A 25,444-nucleotide genomic window follows, 5' to 3' on the forward strand; every position below is an offset into this window, starting at 1 on the left:
GAAGGCGCTATTTACGGGCCTGCTAAAGGCAGGCTCGTAATTAGCGGCCTGGTCCCCTAACGGGACCCATAAGGGACATGTGGTCTGACCAAACAAACCTTACGGGTCCCGTTAGAGGACCTCGGAATCGGGCGGTAGGAGATTACCGGCATCCTTACCGGTGCCCGGTATCCCCTACCGTCCGACTCGGAATGACCCCCAATGTATATGCTGTCCATGCACATTCTTCACTGTGCTCCCCCAATGTTGCATTCCAATAGGTTTTCCTCAACCTGAACATTTTCTACTTGTTGGGGCTAAGCAGGGACTGGTTCTGGTGATTAGGGGCTCTTTGGGGTTACATTTTAGGCTTTGGCGGCTAGCACACAATTTATATCAGTGGGCTGTGTCCTTCCAGTCTGGGCTATGCTTTCAGATATGATATGATATGGCATTTATAACGTGCCTATACACAAGTGCTTCAAGGTGCGACAATGCAAGTGAAGGGGAACAGAGGGAAGACAGAGACAACAATCTTACTAGGCCAGGTGACAATGAGATCGTGCAAGTGCGGGGGAGAGGGAAAGTGCAGGGGGAAGTTTGAGGGAGCAGGCAGTGCATAGGATCAACAGTAATAAATAAATAGAATAAATAAAACAATAGGTAAAAGTGCGGCCAGCTTGTGGCAAGTGCAGTGGTAAGTGCAGACATCAGGTGTCAAGAGCTGGTGGGGACTATAAGGATACAGAAACAGCCCCTAAGTGCAGGGATTGGCCGGTCGGCAGTGCAGCTGGCGGGGAAGGGGACCTAGGCCAGAGATCAGAGGGTAGCCAAGTGACGAGTGCAGTTCAGTAAGGAGTTCAGCAGGGGAGAGGTGGAGAAGCAAAGAGGAAGGTCTTGAGGTGCTTATGGAACTGGAGATGGTTCTCAAATTTCGGGGAGGAAGGGAGGCTGTTCCGAGCTGAAGAAAGAGATCTACCACCAACTTGTTGCTTGGAGAAGCGACTGACCCTGAGGGAGTTGGAGGCAGATGAGCGAAGAGCTTTAGAAGGAAGGTATTTAGGAAGAGAGGTTTGAAGGTATTAAGGCCCCAGAAGGCCTTGTGGACAATGCATAGGGTTTGGAACTTAATCCTTGCAGCCACTGGGAGCCAGTGCAGAGATTTCAGTCCTCGAGAGATACGTTCCCTGGGCTTGAGGCCAAGGACAAGTCTTGCAGTCCTGTTCTGGATGAGTTGCAGAGGGTGGAGAGTAGAAGCAGGCAGATTTAGAAAGAGGCTGTTGCAGTAGTCCAGCCTAGATGGAACCAGAGCTTTGGATACAGTGAGCTTCTGGGGGAAGGAAAGGAAAGGAAGAATACCTCTGAGGAGGTGCAGCTGGTATTGTGACTTCTTAGAGACGTCAGAGACGTGAAGAGAGGAGGAGAGTGTGGAGTCGAATATGACCCCAAGGTTTTTAGCCTCACAGGTGGGAGAAGGAAGAGGGCCAAAAGAGGATGGCTAGAGAGTGATAGGAAAAGAGGAAGCAGGTGTGCCAATGAGGAGATTCTCAGTCTTACTGGCACTAAGGCAGAGATCATTGGTGGCACACCACTCCTGGATAGCGGACAGTAAGAGATGAGAGAAGGAGAGGTTGTGGCGGAAGGGAGCCTAAAAATGAGCTAAGTGTCATCCGCATAGCACTGAAAGTTGAGGCAGAGAGCGGCAATGCGGTGGGCAAGAAGTGCCAGGTATTGGTTGAACAGTCAGGGAGAGAGGTTAGACCCCTGGGGAACACCACATGTAGAGGAAGAGGGAGAGAGGAGAGGAAGGACCCAAGTTGGACCTGGGAGGGTCGATTGGAGAGGAAAGAGGTCAGCCTGATCAGTGATACCCAGGTTATCACAGAGGCCACTGAGCAGGATGGCATGGTTGACTGTGTCAAAGGCAGAAGAGAGATCATGTGAGATGAGGACACAGTGGGTATTGGAGTCAAGGTTTGAGAGCAGGTCTTCACGGATGTTCAGGAGAGCAGTTTCCGTGCTTCTGGCCACTCTGAAGCCAGACTGATGGTCATGGAGACAGCCAACAGATTCAGTTTGAAGATTAAGGGGAGAGATGGCCAGCTTTTCCAGGAGTTTGCCCAGGAAAGGAGTGATGGAGATTTGGCAATAGTTAGCAGGGCAGGAGGGGCCGGCTAAGTGTTTCTTAAGAAGAGGGTGCACAAGGGAGTGCTTCAGGGGGAGAGGGAAGACTCCAGTGGTGAAGGGGTAGTTGCATAAGTCAGCCAAAGCAGGAGCCAGGGTGTCAATGTGGTCCTTGATGGTTTTAGAGGAACGTGGGATAACCTGTTTCGATGAGACTTTCATAGATCAGACTTGTCGAGAAACCTTGTCTGGGGAGAATAGGGGAAAGGCAGAGAAGGAGGGAGGAGGGGTGGCCACAGAAGGGCCAGAGGAAGAGAAGGGTGTAGAGGGAGGAAGATGAGAGGAAGGGAGAGAGGACAGGATGTCCTGAGTTTTAGAGATAAAATGAGAAGCAAGAGCCGTGCAGAGGGCATGGGTGGGGACAGGAGAGGTAGAGACTGCAGCAGGATTGGCCCGCTCCTTGCAGATTTCAAAGAGTTCGGCCGAGTTGTTTGATACCACAGAGACACAGGCTTGGATGAGGGCTCTCTTCTTGGTGCAGACAGAGAGCCGGTATTATTGCCTTTGGAGCAGGCCGCATTCCAGTTTGTCAGAGGATGTATGAGAGGAACGCCATTTCCTCTCAGCCACCCTGCACGTGCGTTTAAGGGTGATGAGGTCTGAGTCGTACTAGGAGTTGCACTTGGCTTTGGTCTTGCTTGATTGATTGTTTATTTGTATAGCGCCTATACACAATGTGTTTCAAAGCGCTTCAAGGAGGGAGGGAACATGGGGGAATATAGTTACATTCTTACCAGTCTTTGAAACAGATCAGAATGTGAAAAATAACTATCATATCATAACAGATAGTACAAGTGCATGGAACAATAAGAGAGAGGAGAGGGGGGGGAAGGAGACAAAACTAGCAGTAACATTACTATGCCTGATGACAATTGTTGCAGTGCAAGAGTGACAAGTGGGGGGGGAGGGTAGGGGAGTGAAGGGGTAAGGAGAGGAACAAAACAAGAGACTATCCATTAAAGGTCCACGACTGTTCAAGATAGTGCTGGGAGGGAGTGGGGGGAGAAGACAAGAGGGAAAGGGGGGCATACAAGCTGTTATCAGAGGACCAGGGACCGATGATAAGATTAAGTGCTAAGATATAGTTTAAAGATGGAGCGGGATCTGTGGGGGGGAAAGAGGGCTGCAAAGACAGGCGGCTACGAATTACTATGCCTGACAGCAATTGGGGTAGTGTCGGAATTTGACAGAAGGAGGGGGGAAAAAAAAGGGAAGGAGGGGAGGATAGGGTGAGGGAGAGAGCGGAGAAAAAGGAGGGGGGGCACAGGGCGTAAAAGGCAAGAAAGGGGAGAGTGGGGGGCAAGAGACCAACACGGGGGGCAAAGGGACACTAACAGGGGGCAGGGAGTGGGTGGTGGGACTAGACACTGGCAGGGGCAGGGGTGACATGAAGACAATGGTGGGGGAGGGGGGACATGGAGACACTGGCACTGGCAGGGGAGACATGAAGACACTGGCGGGAGGCAGGGGCGACATGGAGACACTGGCGGGTGCAGGGGCGACATGGAGACACTGGCGGGTGCAGGGGCGACATGGAGACACTGGCGGGGCAGGGGAGACATGGAGACACTAGCAGGGGCAGGGGAGATGTGGAGACACTGGCGGGGCAGGGGAGACATGGAGACACTAGCGGGGGCAGGGGAGATGTGGAGACACTAGCGGGGTCAGGGGAGATGTGGAGACACTAGGAGGGGGCAGGGCGGACCTGGAGACACTGGCGGGGCAGGGGGACGTGGAGACACTGGTGGGGGCAGGAGGAACATAGAGACAATGGCAGGGGGCGGGGGGCATGAAGACACTGGCGTGCTGCTGGGGGGACGAGGAGACACTGGCAGGGGTAAGGGGGGACGCAGAGACACTGGCATGGGGCCGGGGGGATGTGGAGACACTGGCAGAAGGCAGGTGAATGAGGAGACACTGGCGGGGGAAACGGGGATGTGGAGACACTGGCGGGGGAACTGGGGCATGGAGACACTGGCAGGGAGCTGGGCGACATGGAGACACTGGCAGGGGGCAGGGGGGACATGGGGCCAGGGGGATGTAGAGCTACTGGCAGGGGGGCCGAGCAGACACTGGCGGGGGGCAAGGTGGGACATGGAGACACTGGCAGGGGGCAGGGGGTATGAGGAGACACTGGCAGGGCGTAGCAGGGGCATGGAGACACTGGCAGGGGGCAGGGGGTGAGAGGGCACACTCACAGGACACAGAAAGGGTGGCTAGTGGTGTATCGTGGTGGACAGGGGTAGACAGGGCCTTTGTTGTGGGCCTTAGCTGGTGTGGAGCCATTGGCTTTAGGGACCAGAGCAACCAATGGTAGAGGGGGGCGGGAGCTGGCCTGTAACCAGGAAACATTTAGAGGCATCTTTAGGCACGCACAAGGAACTGCCATCTTGGAAGGCATTAGGCATCGTGGCAGTAGGCAGGGCACAGACAATAAAATGAAAATGCCATGTAAAATAGGTATGGAGCGCAGCGTGCTGCAAACACGAGCTAACAGATCAAAGCCATGATCACAATCATACAAATTACTGACCAAAAGTCCCAATCTCGGCATAGCACACAAAAGTCAATGGAATGTCTCCTGAAATCCTTACCCCCCCAGCAGAGCGCATCGAGGTGGCGATCCGGCGCAGATGGAGGGTGCTGGGGGGCAGAGGGAAGGACCATCACGACAGGGGCAACAACATCAAGAGTATCAGATATAGCAGAGTGGAGCATAGGAATTGCTGTGTCAGGGTGTGAGTCAGCTGAAGAGGGAGGAGAGGGGGAGAAAGTGGTGTCGAAAGCCTCAACTGACACACGCTTTATGGGTCGGATAACCGAGAAGGTAGGTGGCAGTGCTGGAGTAGGCTTGGCCTGGGGGGTGGAGAGAGTGAGCTGGGAGGAGAGGAGAAAGTGATCACTCCAGGATAGAGGAGTGGTGAGAGGGATAGAAAGGGGAAGGTCTGTAGAGATCAGGACATCCAGAGTGTGCCCTGCGGAGTGAGTCGGGCTAAAGGGGAGAATAGAGAGTTAGAGAGAGTTGTAGAGGTCATGAGAGTCCAGAGGAAGGATAGGAAACATCCAGGTGGATGTTAAAGTCTCCAAGAAGGAGGAGTTGAGTGGTCGAGACTGGGAGGGAAGAGGAGAGGTCCGCCCACTCAGAGAGGAAGGAGGAGATCTGACCAGGTGGCCTATAGATGGTAGCCACAGTAAGGGAATGGCTAGGAGAGAGAGAGAGAGAGAGCGAGCGAGCCTGCAGACGAGGCATTTGAAAGAGGCAGGAATCCACTAAGGGAAGATCAGGGCTACACCCCCTCCAGAACGATTGGACTTGGGCACAGAGAGGATCTTGTAGTCGTCAGGGAGGAGCGTGTCAAAGCTTGTAACAGTGCTTGCCATGAGACCGAGGATTTCAAAGAGGCAGCAGATGTCACAGGAGTGTTTGACAGCTCAGCGAGAGTTTAGAGTGGCAATATGGAGACGGTTTATAAAAAAACAAGGTGGCTACACCTTGTTAGAAATGGCGCTTCTCAGTTAGCCCCCTATATAGGGTTGCTGCAGGTTTCAAATGAAAATTTCACAATAAGTTTGTTCAAGGCTTTATAGTGAATTCAAAAGGGATTTTTTGTAACTGGATATGTTCTATTCACATTCCTGTTATTTTCCTTGAAATGACGTTATTTTTGTAAATTCTAAATTGAGTTTTCATCTCGAGTTGTCAACAATATACATTTGCCAATGCATTACGGATTAACCTTCTTCAGGGCAGTATATAGGCAATATTTAGTTCAATATGGCTCACATTGCATAAATGTCATACAATTCTTCATTATTGCCAGATTTGTAAACAATATCAATTATATTGAACCAGTAAAGAAACACATACCATTTTTTGTGTAGACACAAACCATGCACCCCATGGTAGAAAGAAAAAAAAATAAAACAAAAGTGTGCTTTAGTTAGCTTGCAAAATGTTGAGTACTGTCTACATTACTAGACTTAGTGTGAATGCAGGTCCTACCTGATTATATGATATTTTCTTTATGGATGCGTATACTAGCGCATACAAAAAGTACCCCTGTAGGGAGAGAAACAGACTTTAGCAAGTCTGGTTTGTGTGGCTAATATCTGTACACAGGATCCTCTTAGGTGCCATCTCTTACCGTGTGTCTGCTCGCAGGTTCTGCAAAAGCCGAGTGACCCGCAGTTACGCATGCTCGCGCTGGCTTAGTATTGCTTTTATTGGTCTCCATGGAGACGGTGCGAGGCGTCGTGGTCCAGCTGGAGCAGGTACGCCTCGCGCCCCACCCCCGGGCGTGTGCCCTGGGGCGGGGATGTCTCCATGGAGACCAAGTTCTCTGGGACGCTTGTGTATGGGCTGGTAACACTCGTGGAGTACAGTGAAGTGCTGTTGAAATGGTTTCTGTTAGCCTTGTGTTAGTTGTGTAACATGAGGAGTCTTTAAGAATACAGCTTGTGAATGTGGGCCAAGACGAAATCTCAGGCATTAACAGACTGCTCCCAGACACGTATGCTCCGACTGGTACGTGTCAATATTAAAGCATATTGTAAAACAAATATTGTAAACAATTGAACAAAAAGAGCTCAGACAGAAGTAGAACAGTTTGCTAGATGAACGCTTTGCTAAAAAGGCAAAGACAGCACTACTTTATCAAAGTAGTTTAAACACCAGAGACAACACACCTAGGTCTGACAGTCCTGTATAGTGGGAGAAAGGCCTAGGTTTCACAATGCATTCAAATAAGGCCAATAACCATATTGTTATCACAGAGTGGCACAGGCTAATAATCACAATTATTCTAGTATTGGCAAGGTTGCTAAGTGGTACGGTTTTCATGGTAGAGTGAAGGGTCTATTCCTCACCCGGGCCACTCCTACCTTAATAGTAGCTGCTGGTTGACGGCTTGCCACTGGCTTCCCCTGCTGACACCTGCAGACACTATCCGGAGCCGCCTCTGAAGGAGCTTCCCTTTGCCTTGGGGCCCTTAAAGGTGCTGAGAAGCCAATCAGGAGAGGGGTTGGGAGAAGGAGGGGAAGGGCTGGGAACCAGGAAGAGGGAGACGCAGGGAAATCGATGCACACAAACCACTGTTGGAAGCCAAAACAACCCAAAGGCACCAAAAGACAAATGTCAAAAAGTGCAATTTTCCGACAATGTTTACGCCTTGCTTTTATACCTGTAGCATTCTCATGTTGGAAAGCTGTGTTGGGCGCACAGCCTGGAAAATTAGGTGTGAGCCCTAAAAACGGGAATCTGGTGGTTACATAGATGGTTTCCAGAGTTTCCCCCTGCTTTGGAATATGGCCCACATCTTTAAATACCTCCATTAAACAAATGAATGGTAATATGTGGTAAAATAATTCTTGGAAAGGCCTTCATTTATCATAGTTGTTGAGTGAGAAAACAGATTTCTGGCTAACACTAAATGTTTAAGGGCAAAGAGCGACAGGGCTCTGTCATTGGGCCTCATTATAACTCTGCCAATTCGGAATTAACGTGCCCATAATTCTGTTTACCGGCATGTTTATGGACTAGCAGAATAACAGTTTGCCGGTGGGATGGCCTGATTTACCTCCAGCCAAGAGCTAGAGGTAAGTCAGGCGCCCCACTGGCAAATAATTGGCATTATTACTGGCACAGGTATTACCGCTGCCGGTAATACTGGCAATCCCCCCATGAAATCCTATAGGACTCCTTGGAATGGGGAATTACTTACCCTTAATGGCACCTGTAATCTGCTGGAAATTCCATCAGGTCAGGCGTTGGTAGCGGTAATTCCGTATTGTTGCAGGGTTTGGCATTAGTGGGTATTCTACATCCACTATGTCGTTCAGAGGCCAGAGATCCTGAGTGAATCTCCATTACGATCCCTTTGCTTTTTTCAGGGGATACATGGCCGTGCCGCATGTTCAATCTGAGGGCACTATAATGCCTTGATCGAGTAATGCTCTGATAGTGTCATAAATTCCCTCATTGGCCTCGTTGGACAGTGAGTATTGCTTTATTCTGGGAAGTATTGCTCTTGGTTTGAGTTTCATTGCCCCTATACTGTTCAGTCGCCCTACATCATGTGGGTTGATCGTCCGTAGTCAACTGGGCTCTTGTGCAAGGTCCTCCTGTAGCTGTGAGGCTGCTGCAGTTGCTGTCAGTATTATCTTATCTGTGGTACCTCTCTGTGTTGTACTACCATGTGGCAGGGTATATTGATTTCAAATACTATTTCTTTATCCGTTTCCATGTTTGCAAATAACTGTTCATCTGTGACATCTCTTAATGGCATTGTGGGATCTAGTACTGTCCTCCACTATCCCTTCCTCATCTGTGCCTGTTATGATGACTGTGTCTTTCCTCATGATCACTGTTTCATTGTGTAATGTAAAAATTGTTCCTGGGGCTTCCTCGTGTGGTACTGCTGGTCTGAATAGAAATTCTGCCGGTAGGCGGCATATCACATCCTGCACGCCTTGTAACCAGCTAATCAAAATGGTCAGTGCATATATGAATAGAGTCTCATGTCATGGTAGGGCTCGGATTGTGCTGGTGATAGAGTTCTTGTATTACTGTGGCTACTCTGTTGTAATGCATACCTGGTGTAGAGCACATGATTCCTATGTCAGCTTCTGAAGGAGGCCCCTACCTAATACATTCACTGGTCTCTGTGCTGTAAAGTAATGGTGCTACCATCTCTTGAGTCCCTCTAGTGAGGGGTAATTCCTATGTGAAAGGAACCCTTACAATAGCCCCAGAGAATCCCTGCATGTCCGTACTATTGTTTGTTAATAGAAACTGTCCCTCCCTTATGCAGGATCGGGTGGCTCATGTTTCTACCATAAGTGTGAATATTCTGTCCCCTATCCTCACTCCCACTTTAGGTTCATTTTCTGAGTCTGGGTGATTTAGAGGACTAGGCATGTCAGGGCTCGCTATGGGCTGTCCTATTGTGTATACGTGTTTTAACCTGAAAGTGCGACAGCATTGCTCCCCAAGACACTGGCTCCAGTATAGTGGGTCACTGTTCCCCGCGGAAGGGCATCTTGTTCCCATGGAATCATAGTGGCTTGTGATGGAGCTTGTGATGGAGCCTGTAGGGTGACGTTCTGCATGACATTTGGCGTAGGGTACTGTATGGGTTGTCCCTGTGTGGGTGCAATTACTTGTACCAATCCTACATTCTGTCATTGTGAAGATCCTGGGGCATACATGGGTCCTGGGGTTATTGCTTGGTTTGGCATAAAAATGCCCTGTGCTGGGACATGGTATGAGGAGTCTGGTGCATCATAATGGGTTGGGGGTGCCCCTGGGTGATTTTGCATGGGGTGGTACTGCTTCGACAATCCTTAGCCATGTGCCCCATCTTTCCACATGTCCAACATGCTCCTCCAAATCATGGTTGTAATCCCCCAATTCCACTCCCTCACCCTTTTTGTGAATTACCTCTAGTCCCTTGGACCCGTCCCATGTCTCATCGATTGTTTTCTGGGCTATTTATTGATTCTTGTGATGCCCCTGTCTGTTGTTGGGCATCTGCAGGGTTGGTAACTACTACACCTTCAATACTAATCTTCGCTAGTTTCACTTGTACTAACTACGCCTCTGAGCGCTGTGCCTTCTGTTCAGCTGCTCTCTCATTATCATGCTTGTTTACAAAAATGCACTATGAGCGCCTGTATCTCGCCCCATCCTTTCGCTTCTATGGCTACTATTCCAATTTCGCTTGCACCTCTGTAGGAAGATCCTTTCATAATACATTGTAGAAAAACAGTACATTCTTTTTCCATGTCTCCCCTGTCTCTTCACGCCACATTTCTTGGATGGACTGAATATACAAAGCAGGTTCCTCATCGCGTTTCATTGTGCGCGCCATAATAGCACCTTCATTGTGTCTATCTCGGTATGTCCTTCTCAATGCATCCCACACATGGGCTCAAGAGTTGTTGAGTGGAGCTCCATTGTATGCATGACTCTCTAACCCAGCGGTATTCAAACTGTGGGGCGCGCCCCCGCAGGGGGCAGCGGGTGCATCCCTGGGGGGCTGTGAGATCCCAGCTTGAAATGTAAAAAAGAAAAGAAAAAAACATTTGTTTTTTTTAGATTGGCAGAAATGGGCAGGGGCGGCTCAGGCACCAATGAAAAAGTGGCCTGCAGTTTTAAATGGATATTCATTCCTTTAGGCACATACTATTTCAATAGGACCCAAGGGGGTGCTTTGTGTTAAAATGTAAATAAATTGTGATATTTAAAGAATATTTATTCAGCAACAATGGTCAATATGACTAACTACATAGTGAAGTAGCTCATCAAACGGGCCCACAATAGCCAAAAATGTGGCCCATTTTGACTGGCCCGCATTAGCATTTTTGTTACAGGCATTGACCTATTGGCCAGTCCGAGCCTGGCAGCTCATACATAACGGACAGAGCAGCCTTGAGCAGGGCGTTTCAACACCCACATGCAGGCCCAATTTTTTTTTTATTTCAACATGTGTATGCTTGTGCTATGCGTGAGTGTATGGTGATGGATGCTCGTGTGAATGATAGAGTGATTGCTGTATGAATGTATTTGTGCGTGTTAGTTTGTTTTGGTCGGTTGAGCTGATTCTGGCAATAGGTGGAAAGAGGAGGGAAGGAGGGTTGTACAACAAAGGCATTTTAAAAATGCTTAAATGCCTTTGTTGCACAATCCCCCTACCCACCTGTCAAAATCAGCTCTCCTTCTGAGGCGCTGTGGAGCCCAGGGGACAGGGATTGTATTTTTTTTACTGGATGTCTAATCAAAAATACCATGCTCTCGCCCTTGGCACCCCATAAGTGGAACGCTGCCACCGTGGGATTTGTCCATAACCATAACAGTCAGTACCAGGACCTCTAAACTAATGGACTAACATTGGGGAACTGGGGCAGGGGATGAGGTAACCACTGCTTTGCTGCCAGAGTGTTGGACTTCTTATAATAAATGTTAAGAAATAAATAAATAACCGCATGCAACTTCCCTTTTGGTCTCAGCGTACTTTGTGTAACAAAACCCAAGTAGTGACAGTTGGCTATTAAACCTTTCATATATCCTACTGCTAGAGTAGCCCCTGCTGTTTTTTTCTAATGCATTGATCCACTTGCCTGCCCCTACTGTGAGGGGTGGTAGGGTCTTTATCAAATTATTTTCATCCATATGGGGCCTTGGTATGTATTGTGATCTGGCTACCCCCTTTTGTATTAATGGGAACTGCCTCCCCCTTTTCGGTTTTAATGTGTCCTAGCCTTTTTCTTTCCTCTAACTACTGGCATTGTTCTTGGTTGAAGTCTTAATCTTCTTTCTGTTGGAATCCTTTCTTCCTGATCTTCAATTTCCTAATTCTCCTCACTCTCTTCCTGCTCGTCGGCGCTTTCAATCACCTCAGATTCATACTCTATATCCTGTTGCTCTGGCTGTTCAGTTTCTACTTTTGTCAGTCTAGAAAAATTAGATGCCCCTCGAACGGAAGGCAATGTAGGATACTTGGTTGGCCGAAGACCAACCGCCTCATTTTCAGTGTTAAGAATATATAGTTATTAGTCATTATATAGTCATTAGCTTAACTAGAGTGGAGCCATTTTAAGATGACCAAAATCGCCATTTTGTTTTCTCTTCGTTTTCTCTAACGCTGCCTCTTTGCCTCATGTAAAACTGCTTTGCTGAGATATTAATCTGCTTCAATGGTCCAAGGTTGTTAAAAGGCATGTTGAAACATAAAGCTGTAAGCCAGACAGAAATGCCCGGTTCCCTCCCTCACGTATCCTTGGAGGCGAGGAGCAAGGCATTCTAATCAGTACACAGATGCCAGCGAGTCTCCCTAGAAGAATAGCAATGTACAAAACTAATATTAAAAGGTTTAAATTATGTTCTTCTTTGCGGCCCCCCCCTTCTTGAGCACTGTGAGGCCCCAGAGAGTAAGCTGACCTCTAGAGCGCGTGAATAGAAATCAGTAGATAGCAAGGCCTGGAATGTGCCATCCCCCTACGCACAGCTTGTCCACGAAAACAGAAGCGTTGTGTTCTTTAAAATAAAGACTTGTGTCTGTAGTTCCGAGATTATAAACTGTTGCTAAATATAATGGTCGAAGGTGTCATATTCGTCACTATGGTCAATCATTGCCTCCAATTCAAAGGGAAGGAATTAGGGGCGGCATCGAATGTGTCATTACTGATTGTAAGATGCTCATTTTGTATGTATGTAACTGATGTATGATTCTCGCTCTCTTGCATCCCCCGAGGTCTGTTAGACACACGTCGCGGGACGTGGGACCATTTGGCCAACTGGGACTATTTACTTTGCAATAAACCCTAGATTTTGGGAATACAACCTCGTGTCTGGCGTATCAGTTCGTGTGTGGTGATTGTGCCTTGTTTCCACATTCGAGCGTCCCTCAGGGGCCATTTCACTTTTACATCTTTTATCACAGCCTTATGCAATTTTAATTATATTTCCCCTGCTGCCCACATCTAAGCATCTACCATAGGGCCAAGGCCCCTCCCTCACAGAAGATCAAAACAATATTGTCAATGCAACCTACGAGGGCTGCCCCCTATGGCACACTCCTGAGCTACCTCTTAAGCAAAAACACAAGAAAACACTGAAGAAAACAAAACTTGAGCATCAAAGCACAGTGACAAACAAAATTACCAAAACCACAACGCCCTCCCATGTGCAATCTCCACCCCAATCACACTCAAAATCTTACATCAACCAGTTGCCTCTGATCACCCAATACCTGCATATATATATAGATATATATTTTGTATAATGCAAGAAAAATCACACTTATTTACACAATTGATTGTCCACCTCTCATCCCTTACCGTGGACTGAGGGTATAATTCTTGCTAGTGCAGGACTTCCCACTCTTATTTCTAAAGCAGCGCTGTCCTTCCTCCTCTACTGAGGGATCTGTACAATTCACTTAAAAGCAGCTCACAACGGGAACCCTCTTCAGTGTCTAGTACAAAAGAAAGAGAAAAAACAAGGCAAAAGGTCTATGTGGTTCGCACCGTAACTCACTCTACTTCCACATTTATACTCTTATACTCACTCTCCCCCTGCAATTCTCAGATCAGGTGCACTGGCTTACTATGATCTTCCAAAGTCTTCCGGGGCTGCCTCTCCCCACAATGGCCTACACCTGTGGGGGGTGCGCTGAGGCCTGAAGCGATCAGGCAAGCCTCTGGGTAACCCTGGCGCTGGCTGCCTCCTCGTGGGCTGTGCAGTCTTCTGCTCCATGCAGGTGGACCTTGCTTGCCCAGGAGTGCGGCAGAGGAGCCCACAGCTGTCTGGAAAAGATTTGGATCTCTGTACGTGCCACCAAATATGTCAAGTCCCAAAACCGAATAATAGAAATCAATCCAATGAGCTAGAAATAATGCACGAGATATGAGAAAAACAAAAGTTTATTACACAGACAGCCCGGTCTGGGGAATTATCAAACAGACATTCAAAATGGCTTCGGATAATGGATGTATTTATAGTAAATATCAGAAAAGACAACAAATGTTACAAGTTATTCACAAATCCCCAGCCTGCGATAGGCCACTGTCATCTGTACTATAAGTGAATCTATAAAATACCTAGCCCTATTGGCTTATTGTACCCCAGTGACCATGTCAAGACATCAGTTTAATTGACATGGAGATCAACTTCCTTCCCATTATGCTGATTGGCTGCTAAGCTTTATTATTTGTATACTCTAGAATTAATATTTGATTGGCTGTTCCAGGAGGAGTATTCGTGGAGTGAGAGAATAGAATTCAGCCAATCACTGTGTGAGATGTGACAGTATGACAATGAAATGATAACTTTACATCCTATTCGCAAAGACCTCATCGTTTAGCACCATCTAACCATTCCCATCATTATGAACTGTTCCTCGTCATTTCAATATTGTAACTCCTTGTTGGAAACATTACTCAATTCTCCTTCCTTTCTCATAGTTTGTGCATGATTTTATTTGTTCTGTCTTTGACCTTATGAGCTGGAGGCTTAGGTGCTTGCAAACTTCAATCTCTTACAATGATGTGAATATATGTATGTACCTTGCAATATTATAAACATACTTCTCGCTAATGTTGTGTTTGCACTGTTGGGGTTGTTCATAAGTTTCCATGAAAGTTGTTGGTAGCTACTTAATTCTACTCTATGTGCAAGGATATTCTGTATGGTTCCCATCTTAACAATTGGATCTCTTCCAGTGAGGTTTTTCCCAAAGAGGGCAGTGTTGCTCCTTGGTCATTCTTCCCCAGCATGCACACTCTGCTCATTGTTTCATTGTTGTCCCATTATGGCCTTCATTGTGATATGTTTCGATGTAATGACTAGGAATATAAGTTATATATCTTTTGAACAAATGCTTGGGAATGCTGCTAAACTGATGTGTCTCAGCCAATCCATGTTCAGTGTTTGTCTCTTCTGAGTTCTGTTACTTCTTTGTTGCTTTTGCATGACCTCAGTACCGAAATGTAGGCTTCAGAATGTGTTCACCTACTTGCCTTGACCAATCACTGCATGGCATTCAGTCTTGCTGTGGGAAGTTACAGCTTTGTGCATGTGTGCTTCTTTGCGAAAGCCTGGCTGATATTCTCTGTGAGGGGATTTTTAATTCTTTTTTTATTTAATTTGTATTGGTTTTTTTTATAACATGCTTAATACCTGAGCTCGGTTTCTACAAGGCTTTTTATGCTTCTGAGATGCCTGAATGTGTCATGAGGCATACTTGCATTGTTCATTCAATTAGTGTAAAAGTCCACTGTCATTTGCTATCATTATGAGTACAAGTAATGGTTTCTTGACTAAGGTTTAATGCTACTATACTTGCTAAGGATATGTGGCTATACTCTGGTTTAAGGTCTACCCTTTATGGCTTACTTGTCACTCAGGGATACTGTTTACTTATGCATGGTTACTAGTGCATCATTGGGCCTACGCAGGGAATTCCATATGCATTGGGTTGCTTTCCTTATGCTGTGTGTGCTTTTTCACAAAGAATTTCAAAGCTCATATTTTCTTGCATGCTGGGGTCGTTGGATGTGCTCCCCAACAGATGCTTTGGTTGTGAGCTATTTTTTCTCCAGTCTGAAGCCTGTCTTGTGCTACATAGTTTTCTTTGTGGGTGAATGCAAGTTATCAGAGAGTGATGGCACATGGGCAAGAGAGTGAAGTGGAATGTAGAGGACCTCACAGAGAATAAGGCAGAGAGATTCTGGGGTGTATCAGCTGGAGATCGGTCGGGAAGGAGTTGGAGTGGAGTCGCCAGGGTGGGGACATTCTCATCCAATGTATTTGTAATCATACATTAAAAGACTTTGTTCTGCCTACCTGCCCTATTCCGTGCTTCATAGCATTGGCAACGGGTGGAGCAGCAAGCCCACACATGGTGGAATTCAGGTAGCCATCCTGCTGCTACCTTTTGGACCTACATGGAGGGAGACTAGTTAAGACTTGATATCAGTGAGTAGCACTGAGCCACAGGGCACAAATGGCAGTGAGACGCACTGAGGAAACAAATTACGCTCCATTGCACCTGTAAAGCAGAGGTCCGCTTTATAAGAAAGGACCCAGTGACGTTTGCCGGCCACCATAGACACGGAGGAAGGACTTTGTGAACACACAATGTAGCATAGCAACCGCATCAGAAAATGCTGCCAGCAGTTATTCACAACTAAGTAAATGTGCAAAGATGCAATATTGATACCACATGTGGAAGTGAGCTGTCAAAGAGTGTATGAAACAAACAATAACATATAAAGGAGGAGAGACGATATAGGGAAGCTCAAAGAAATGTAATTTGCAAGCTCCAGGAATTGGTGCATTGGTGAATTGGTGCATTGTATTGTGTTAAAAAAAGAGCACCCTGTTGCATCAAAGCTGCGGCCTGTTCATCTAGTTTTGAGAGACAGCATGAAACATGAAGAGAACAGATGCAGAAGAGTGGGTGTCACCATAAGTGATAGCTAGAAAACAGAATGGAGATCCGGTTGTGTGTGGACCTTACGCAGTTGGATAAATGTGTGGTGGTAGAGAGACACCCATTGACCAACATGGTAGAAATTTTACGAGAGGTTTGTGAGATGTGCTATTTTCTGAGAGATGTGTAGCGTTTGAGTGGAGTTGGAAATGTGACACGGTGTTAGATGAGCTGGCATTGGTTATTTTAGGGCGTGTAGACATTGGAGATGGTCAGGGAAGATTTATTGTGATACTGGCGGATCGGTTTTCATACTGGATTTAGATAAAGTTAATGCGGGAAAAGGGTATGAGTACCATTGTAGGATTCTTTGAAAAAGTGCTTGGAAGGTAAGGGTATCCTGGTAACATATTGATGGACAATGGTAGCCAGTTTGTGAGGAAGATGATGTTAGAATATTTGGTACAGCATGGGATTTGAAACAAGAGGATGGCCTTGAATCACCCAGAATGCAACAGGACTGTGGAAAGAGTGAATAGGAGTATACTGGATGCAATATGGATGGTGGGAGTGTGTGGCTGGGGGGAGGATATAGGCTGTGAAAGAGAGATGGTGCCCTGAGGATGTCTCTGCATGCTGCAATAGGGATTAAGTCTTTTGAATTGATGAAGGAGGAAAGGAAACTCACAGACATGCCCACCCAGGTTGGGTCGAGTGAAATTAGTTGATGTGGATGCAGAAAATATGAGGAGAAAGACTGAACAAAGTAAAGGTTGAATGAAACATGTGAGTGCCAGAATGAGGCATGTTACGGGTATGAAATTGAGCGCAGGTGAATGGCTAAGTATAAAGGGTTGTGAGAAGGAAAGGGGATCTATTTTACAGTGAGCTGTGAGGGTGGATAAATAACTTGATGGAGCCATGAGAATCGGAGGAGGGCAGTATTGTAATTTGGGAAGAGTAAGCAAAAGTGAGGGCGACACCTACATAGGTGGCATGAAAGAAGGAAGGTAGGAGGAAGGACAAGAAAGAAGGGAGGAAGGATAGCTCAGGGGCTAACGTGTTTGTCTTGGAAGCAAGACAACACAGCGCAACACAGGTTTCAATCCTAATCCCACGCTTAGAAACCACTCACTGTTATTAAAGCACGGTACAAATGAACAATAACAAATAAATATTCCATACGTTTCCTTATGTGTGAACGCAAGTTATCGGGGGTTGGGGGTGCCAGAACATGGGCATGAGGGTAGAGTTGAATGTAGAACGAGGAGGAAGAAATCAGGTGTGTTTCAGTTGGAGATTGATGGGGTTGGAGTTGAGTCACCAGGGTGGTGGGGGGAGGGTTATCATCCTATGCACTTGCAATCATACATTACAAGACTTCAGTCTGCTTAATTTACTAATTATGCTCTTCATAACACTTGAAATCGCCTAATTTCCAACTTGTTTGCAAGAAGCTCCTTATTCCCAGCTGGAAGCATTTGCTTGCTTCTCCCTGGGTGGTGCATAGTCTTTTATTCAGTGTCTCTATCAAGTTTTTAGGTCATAGGTATTGTAACATAATTCTGTTCCCTGGTGCTGTTAGGAATGCATAGCTCCAATGTTCAGGTATTGCACTGCAATGTCATTCAGTGTTCCTTCAGATGTTTCGAAGAGTATTGCTTCATGACAGATAGTTTTCAGTTTCTGCTGTCAATTAATGTATCTGTGTAAGTGCCAGTCTTTTATAAGGTTCCCATACCATTAGGGGTTGTTCCAGGGTGAGAGATAGATCTGCTGTCTACATTTGTGTCCTGCTTGTTGTTCGCTTTACTTCTGATGCCTTTGCCCTGTATTTACAACCCCTGACGGAGGCTCCACTGTGCCAGTCACTGACTACAAGATCCAGCATAGTCTTTCCTTATAGCCATGCCATAGATTCCAATGTGGCTCTCCCTTGCTTAATGGGACCTTGACACATCCGTTCCATTCAATATACTTTATTTTGGGACAATGTCCCATAAAAGATTACTTACTACATTTACAGTATAACCTTACAAAACAAACTAAATAAAATTGTGTCATAATATAGAATATACAGTAGGAATGCTGTGGGCATAAATGAGTTAATTATGAACTGAGATTAAAGGACATTGGGCCTCTATTCAAGATTGGCGGTGTGGGAAAAAAGTGTCAGTAATTCCGTTACAGACACTTTTAATTCTGCTGTTTTTTGGAGGAAAAGCTGTTAAATCACCTTTAGCTTGTTGTTGGAGGTAAATCCTTCACGTTACCCCCAAAAGTCAGTGTATTTACTGCGCAGTAAATCTGCCGGTGGTAAATCTGCCAAAAAACCACTTGGAGTCTTATGGACCCCAAAAGTAGAGAATTACCACCACTCCAAGAATAGAGAATTACCACCCCTTCAAAAGTAGAGAATGACCACCACTTGCAATCCTGTGGTGACCCCACGGGACCAGGTGGTGGTAAAGGTAATCAAGTTTGACTGTAATTCAGCAGATTTACCTTAGAATAACCACCACATTCGTAATGAGACTCATTAACTGATTTTTCTGACATAAACGCATTCATAAAAAATGCTCCAAGCATTAATAAACTTGTCATTTGTTAATATTAAGGAATATAAAATTGGCTACATTGTCTTACATTCAAATTACACAATAATGGCAATAACACTCTCAATGCAACTCCATGGACTATTCAAAAACAATTTAAAGATGCATGTATGTCTCTCGTGTTGTAGATTCACATTTTTCAACAGGATCAGAATTGGTCAACCATGCAATGCAATTAGCCACAAGAGAGAAATTAACTAAGCAAAGTTTGGTCATCAGCATTCCAGCATGCTTTTTGCAAATATAGCAATTAAGTCAGTTACTAAATTGCATGTAAGATATGCACATTTGAACTAATTGTTTGCATTTATAAATGTAACATTGTCTCTATTGTTTACGGCTTTGATAATTACAGAATTGTCACTTTCATGCAGATGACAGTTTGTAAAGTGGCAACACAAATCCAAAGAATCAGGGGTAGATATTACAACTATTAATCATTTAGAAGAGGCAGTTCTTTCTTCTGTATTTTGCCTTTGCTCCTGCTTTGATCCGTGGCTTCTGTTCATTCCTTGATGCTTTATGTTAAGCTCCTATTGCCACTGCGATACAACTGTTGTATATTTCTCCTCATCCTGTGTTCTTTACATTGAAGATTCCAGGCAGCTCGCTCAAGTTTTATACTCCAGTCCACATCTTATATTAGTCCAGCCACAGTATTGTCCAATGCTGTTGCACCATTCTTATGAGGATATAAGAAGCATAACAGAACACCTTTTAATCTTCCTATATTCAGTGCAAAGATTCCATTTCTAGCTTCTGCTGTGGAGCCATCACCATTTACTATGGCTAAAACTACAGCAGAGAGTTTACTGATTTTGAAGAATTAGTGCTCTTGCAACCACTTCATCCAACCCAGAGGTTAGAGTTGGGGTGTTCATCTTTCTAAGAAGGCAGTTATTCATTTTACCTTATTGAGAACTTTTAACGACCTTGCACAAATCCTACTGTCTGAAGGTCCTGAGACAGACTTTAGAGTGCAGCATTTTTCACCTCCAAAATCGATTGAATTGGGTTTGTCTCTACGAGTTTGATCTGTTTTTACACACTTGAAATTATAAAAATGAGGCCCTATCGAGATTCAGGAAATCAGCGCTTTATCGCCAGCTTTAATCACTAAGATCTGCTGCAGATACTCCTTATAGTATTTGCATTATGCCAAAGATAGGTTCTCACTTTAGTGCGTAGGTTGCACCCTCTACGAATGGTGTTGAAGACATACCTTTTTTTAATAATGCTGAACTAGGGGCTACATCTGCTGCTTTCTTCAAATTTTTTGGATTCAGTATACCATCACCATTTGCCATCATATGTGCACTGCATGGCATCACTGTGGACTGGCAGCTCTATAACAGCCATGCGTGTGATTTTGTCTTGAATGACCAAGTTGCATTCTTTTTACAAAGCGGGATTACATTTCCCCCAGATATTAAAATCTATGTTCTCTGTAATTCTGTCCTACTCACACTCACTATTTACATGTTCTTTCATGGCAACTTAGCTTGTTTTTGGTGAATGAACGTTAGCTCGTTTGAGGTTGTTCTCCAATGTGTTTCCTTTGATGTACTCTTAGATGCCTTTTCTGGCTAAATCTTTTCTGACATTCTGAGCACTGATGAGGTTTTACTCTAGTGTGTATTCTCTCATGTACAACCAGACTGTCTTTACGACTAAAGCGTGCTTGGCATTCAGAGCACTGATAAGGTTTTTCGCCGGTGTGTGTTCGCTCATGTTTAGCCAGATCGATTTTCTGCCTGAAGCTTTTCTGGCATTCTGAGCATTGATAGGGTTTTTCTCCAGTGTGTATTCTCTCATGTTGAGACAGACCACTTTTCAGACTGAATCTTGCTTGACATGCAGAGCACTTATAAGGTTTTTCTCCAGTGTGTTTTGTCCGATGTACAACCAGACTGTCTTTGCGTCTAAAGCATGCTTGACATTCAGTACACTGATAAGGTTTTTCTCCGGTGTGTATTCTGTCATGTTGAGACAGATGGCTTTTCTGATTGAAGCTTTTCTGACATTTCGAGCACTGATAAGGTTTTTCTCCAGTGTGTATTCTCTCATGCTGAGACAAATGTCTTTTCTGACTGAATCTTGCATGACATGCAGAGCACGTGTATGGTTTTTTTCCAGTGTGTTTTGCCTCATGTGCAATCAGACTGCTTTTGCGACTAAAGCGTGCTTGACAGACAGAGCACTGATAAGGTTCTTCTCCAGTGTGTGTTCGCTCATGTTGAGCCAGATCGATTTTCTTTCTGAAGCTTTTCTGACATTCAGAGCATTGATAAGGTTTTTCTCCAGTGTGTATTCTCTCATGCTCAGACAGTTGGCTTTTCCGACTAAAGCTTGCTTGACATACAGAGCACTTGTAAGGTTTTTTTCCAGTGTGTTTTGCCTTGTGGACAAACAGACTGCTTTTGTGACAAAAGCGTGCTTGACATTCAGAGCACTGATAAGGTTTTTCTCCAGTGTGTGTTCGCTCATGTTCAGCTAGATACATTTTATGCCTGAAGCTTTTCTGACATTCCGAACATTGATAAGGTTTTTCTGCAGTGTGTGTTTGCTCATGTCGAATCAGACTGCCTTTGTAACTAAATGCAACTGAACATACAGAGCAATGATAAGGTTTTTCTCCAGTGTGTTTTCTCGCATGTTGAGCTAGACTGCCTTTGTCACTAAAGCAAGTTTGACATTCAGAGCAGGGATAGGGTTTTTCCCCAGTGTGTGTTCTTTCATGTATAACCAGTTTGGCTTTAATACTGAATAATTTATGACATTCAGAGCACTCATAAGGGTATTCTCCAGTATGTTTTCTCTCATGTATTACAAGACTTCGCTTTTCACTAAAGCATTTTTGACATTCATAGCAATGATAAGGTTTTTCACCAGTATGTTGTCTCAGATGTCGAACCAGGTGGCTTTTTTGGCTGAATGTTTTTTGACATTCAGAGCATTTATAAGGTTTTGCTCCAGTGTGTTTTCTCTCATGTAGAACCAGAGTGTTTTTGTGTCTGAAACTTGTGTGGCATTCATAGCACTGATACGGTTTTTCTCCAGTGTGCTGTCTCATATGTAAGGCCAGACAGTCTTTTCGACTGAATGATTTCTGGCATTCAGAGCATTGATAGGACTTTTCTCCAGTATGTTGTCTCTCATGGATAGCAAGTATGCCTTTTTGACGGAAACACTTTTCACATTCAGAGCACTGATATGGCTTTTCTCCAGTGTGTTGTCTCTCATGGATAGTAAGATGTCCTTTTTGACTGAAACTCTTTTGGCATTCAGAGCACTGATAGGGTTTTTCTTTAGTGTGTTGTCTCTCATGAACAGCAAGAGTGCTTTTTTGAGTGAATGTTTTTTGACATTCAGGGCACTGATAAGGTTTTTCTCCAGTGTGTATTCTCTCATGCACAATTAAATGCTTTTTCTTTCTAAATCTTTTCTCACATTCAGAGCAGCGATAACATTTTCCTGGGGTTTTAGTGTCTCCAGGTTGGAATTTGTTGAGCAAATGTTCCATGACAAGTAAATACTTGAAGCTGGAGACAGAAGATAATTTAGGTCATGGTCAATATTACTTTCTAAAAGTACACTTCCTTATACTTACACATTTCATAAAGGCGTGTTTGTTTTTAGAGTTCATATTTGTTCACCTCTATAGACAAGTTGTGCTGTAACATTTCACTTAAGTCAACATGTACCATGCAGAGTACCTTTCAGTGAATCCAGCTGAAGTTATGACTATGTATTCTTTTTAGCAGGTACCACACTGATAAGGTACTATATCCAAGTTACTGAGGCTTTAGGAAACAAAACAGATTTTGATTGTGGTCTTCCCCAAAGTCTTATATCAAATGTAAACCTGATGGATTTCTCAGTTGCAGAGTGAAGATATGTTTCTCATATTTGCATTATCTTTTAAATAACAAGTGTGTTTCTTCTGAGTGAATGTTTTCCTATGATTAATACTTGAACTGCATTCCCGTTTACCTTTGTGCTTTATTTACTTTTAAAAAGGCAACCAATTCACATGAGACCGCTCATACTTGGCAAAATAAAATGTAATGTATTTGACAACAGAAGCACAGTTTAGAATTTGTAGTTTTATAGATGTACAGTTTTTGACAAGTAGGTATTGAGAAAGATTAAATCAGAGAGCTTGGCAGAGGTTCACTTCCTTCTGGGGAAATATTTTCACAGTGATTTTGAGTCAGATTATTTTGACAAATGACCTTATTGCTTTTCTGTTCATGTTTCAGTCACCTGTTGAATAAAAGTGACAGATTATTTGTCCACTCATTAAATAGCACATTGCAATAACATTCAAGGACTGCTCGAAAATAGTGCATTCTTGGCCAGGTCAATTCTAGGTTATGTAATCCCTCGTGCCAATTGGGACAAAAGCAAATGGCTTACATCTATTCATTTTTACTTGTCTTTGCTGGGCCTTAACATTCTTTTAGCGATCCTGTACAGGTGTCAACATTGTCTAAACTACAAGTGACTAAAGCAGCTATGGCTAAACACGAATATGATCAATTACCTAATACTCCAATGAAGTCTTCAGTCACTGCTTTTCTTACCATTTTCTCTTATGACTATGAAATCTCATTCTGACTCATGTAAGCAAATGTTTACATGCACATATACTTCCATTGGCTTCCTACCAGGAGAAATGGGACGCCAATAACACAGGATGTCATGGCTTTGGTGTTCTCAGTCAAGACAAATATCCATCTTTAGTTTTTTGCCCTTGGTATGATCACCCTGTAAAAGATACATCATTCCCCTGTAGACCAGCCAAATTCTTGAGAATTTCCTTTTTGCTGAAATGAGAATTAGATGTGAAGAGAAGGAACAAGTTACTTACCTGTAACTGTTGTTCTCCAGCATGGGTCTGGCATGGATTCAAATCCTCAAGAATATTCCCCGTCGTCAGGCCGGGAATCCTCGGTATAGAAAAAAATCAATATCAGTTTCGTTTCTGATCTGTCTTTCTTAGTAGTAACCAATCACTGGTCTCTGGGTCATACTGCCCCCAGCCAATGACTGCCCTCTCGCTAAGCCCCGCCTCCGGCAGCCACCCTCAGATTTGGTAGCACGTAAAGTGGCAGCATGACCAAGTGAAGATCCGCAGAGGGGTAGGCGGGAGGGTTCGCATGTGAATCCATGCCAGACCCATGCTGGAGAACAACAGTTACAGGTAAGCAACTTGTTCCTTCTCCAGCATGGGATCTGGCATGGATTCACATGCTCATGAATAAGAGAATACATAGCAGTACACACATGCACAACCACGGGAGGTGGCAACAGGCTCAACATTAAGCAACTCTTACCTTCTCACCAGGGTCACCTTAGGCGAACAGGTTGCGCAGCACTGCTTGGCCGACCCTGGACTCCTCCATGGAGTCCCGATCGACGCAGTAGAATCTTGTGAAGGTGTGCGTCGACCTCCACGTCGCAGCCCTGCAGATGTCCAGCCGTGGTAGCAGCGATCACTCTGGTCGAATGGGCTCTCTGACGGCCGGGCAGCTGTCGGTTTGCCAACCGGTGACAGTGCATGATGCAGCCGGAGAGCCATCTGGAAATGGAAGTCTTCGAGAGAGCCTTCCCTTGATTCAGTGTCCCAAAGTTCACAAACAGTTGTGACGTTTTCCGAAAACTCTTCGTGCGGTCCACGTAGAACTTCAGCGCTCTAGCTACATCCAGCGAGTGCAAAGTCCTCTCAGCCGGTGACGAAGGCGACGGGAAGAAAACTGGCAACACCAAGGGCTTGTTGAGGTGGAAGTCCGACGGCACCTTGGGCATAAAGGATTGGTGTGTCCTCAGCACCACCCTCGTGTCATGAAAAGTCAAGTATGGAGGCTTGCAAGATAGGGCCTGGATCTCTCCCACTCGTCGTGCGGAGGTGATGGCCACGAGGAAAGCTGTCTTCCACGACAGGAACTTCAAAGGCGCTGAATGCATAGGCTCGAATGGGGCCCCCATGAGCTTGGTCAGCACCACATTAAGCTCCCACGCCGGGGCAGGAGCCTTCACCGGCGGGAATGATCAGAATAGTCCCTTCATGAATTCTTTCACCAGGCGATGAGACCACAAGGACGCCCGTCCCGTCGTCCTGGTATATCGGGAGATTGCAGCCAGATGTATTTTGAGGGAGGCGTGAGCCAGTCCAGCTTTGGCCAGCGACAGTAGGTACGGCAGTACTTGAGGGGCCGTAATCCGCAGAGGGTTAATCTTCTGTGCACGGCACCAGACAGAGAATCTCTTCTATTTATGTCTGTAACACTTGAGAGTTGAGGACGCCCCGGCCTTTGAAAGAACCTCTCTGCAGTCGACCGGGATGTCGTACCCTCCAAACTCTAGTGCTGCAGGAGCCAGGCCTGCAAGTTCAGCGACTCCGGGTTGTGGTGAAGAATGGTGCCTCCTTCTCTGGAGAGAAGGTCTGCGTCCGTCGGCAGCTTGACTGGTGGGACGTTGACAAGTCCAGAAGGTCCGGGAACCAGATCTGCCTCGGCCACGCCGGTGCGACGAGGATCATCCTGCACCGGGGCCTCTTGAGCTGGTTGATGAGCCGGAGCAGCAACGGCAGCGGAGGGAACGCATAAAGAAATAGGCCATCCCAGGGGAACGAAAAAGCATCGCCCATGCTCCTCGGCTGGGGGAACCTGCTGGCAAACCTCCGGCACTTGGAATTCGTCGCTGTCACGAAGAAATCGATTTGGGGTTCGC

General features: G+C 45.5%; 1 protein-coding gene across 2 annotated transcripts in view; it reads right to left on the reverse strand.

Moving 5' to 3' along the window:
- Window positions 1-13,568: 13,568 nt before the first annotated feature.
- LOC138492737 (zinc finger protein 268-like) overlaps window positions 13,569-25,444 on the reverse strand; it is a 106,656-nt gene continuing 94,780 nt past the window's right edge. For both annotated transcript variants that reach the window (XM_069620113.1, XM_069620114.1), the window contains one exon: window positions 13,569-22,975. In XM_069620113.1, the coding sequence (XP_069476214.1) occupies window positions 20,232-22,232 (2,001 nt within the window). In that variant the 5' untranslated portion in view covers window positions 22,233-22,975 and the 3' untranslated portion in view covers window positions 13,569-20,231. The remainder of the gene's footprint in view (window positions 22,976-25,444) is intronic.

This window comes from Ambystoma mexicanum, chromosome 10, assembly GCF_040938575.1.
Source record: "Ambystoma mexicanum isolate Mex_15411 chromosome 10, UKY_AmexF1_1, whole genome shotgun sequence".
Classification (NCBI taxonomy): domain Eukaryota; kingdom Metazoa; phylum Chordata; class Amphibia; order Caudata; family Ambystomatidae; genus Ambystoma; species Ambystoma mexicanum.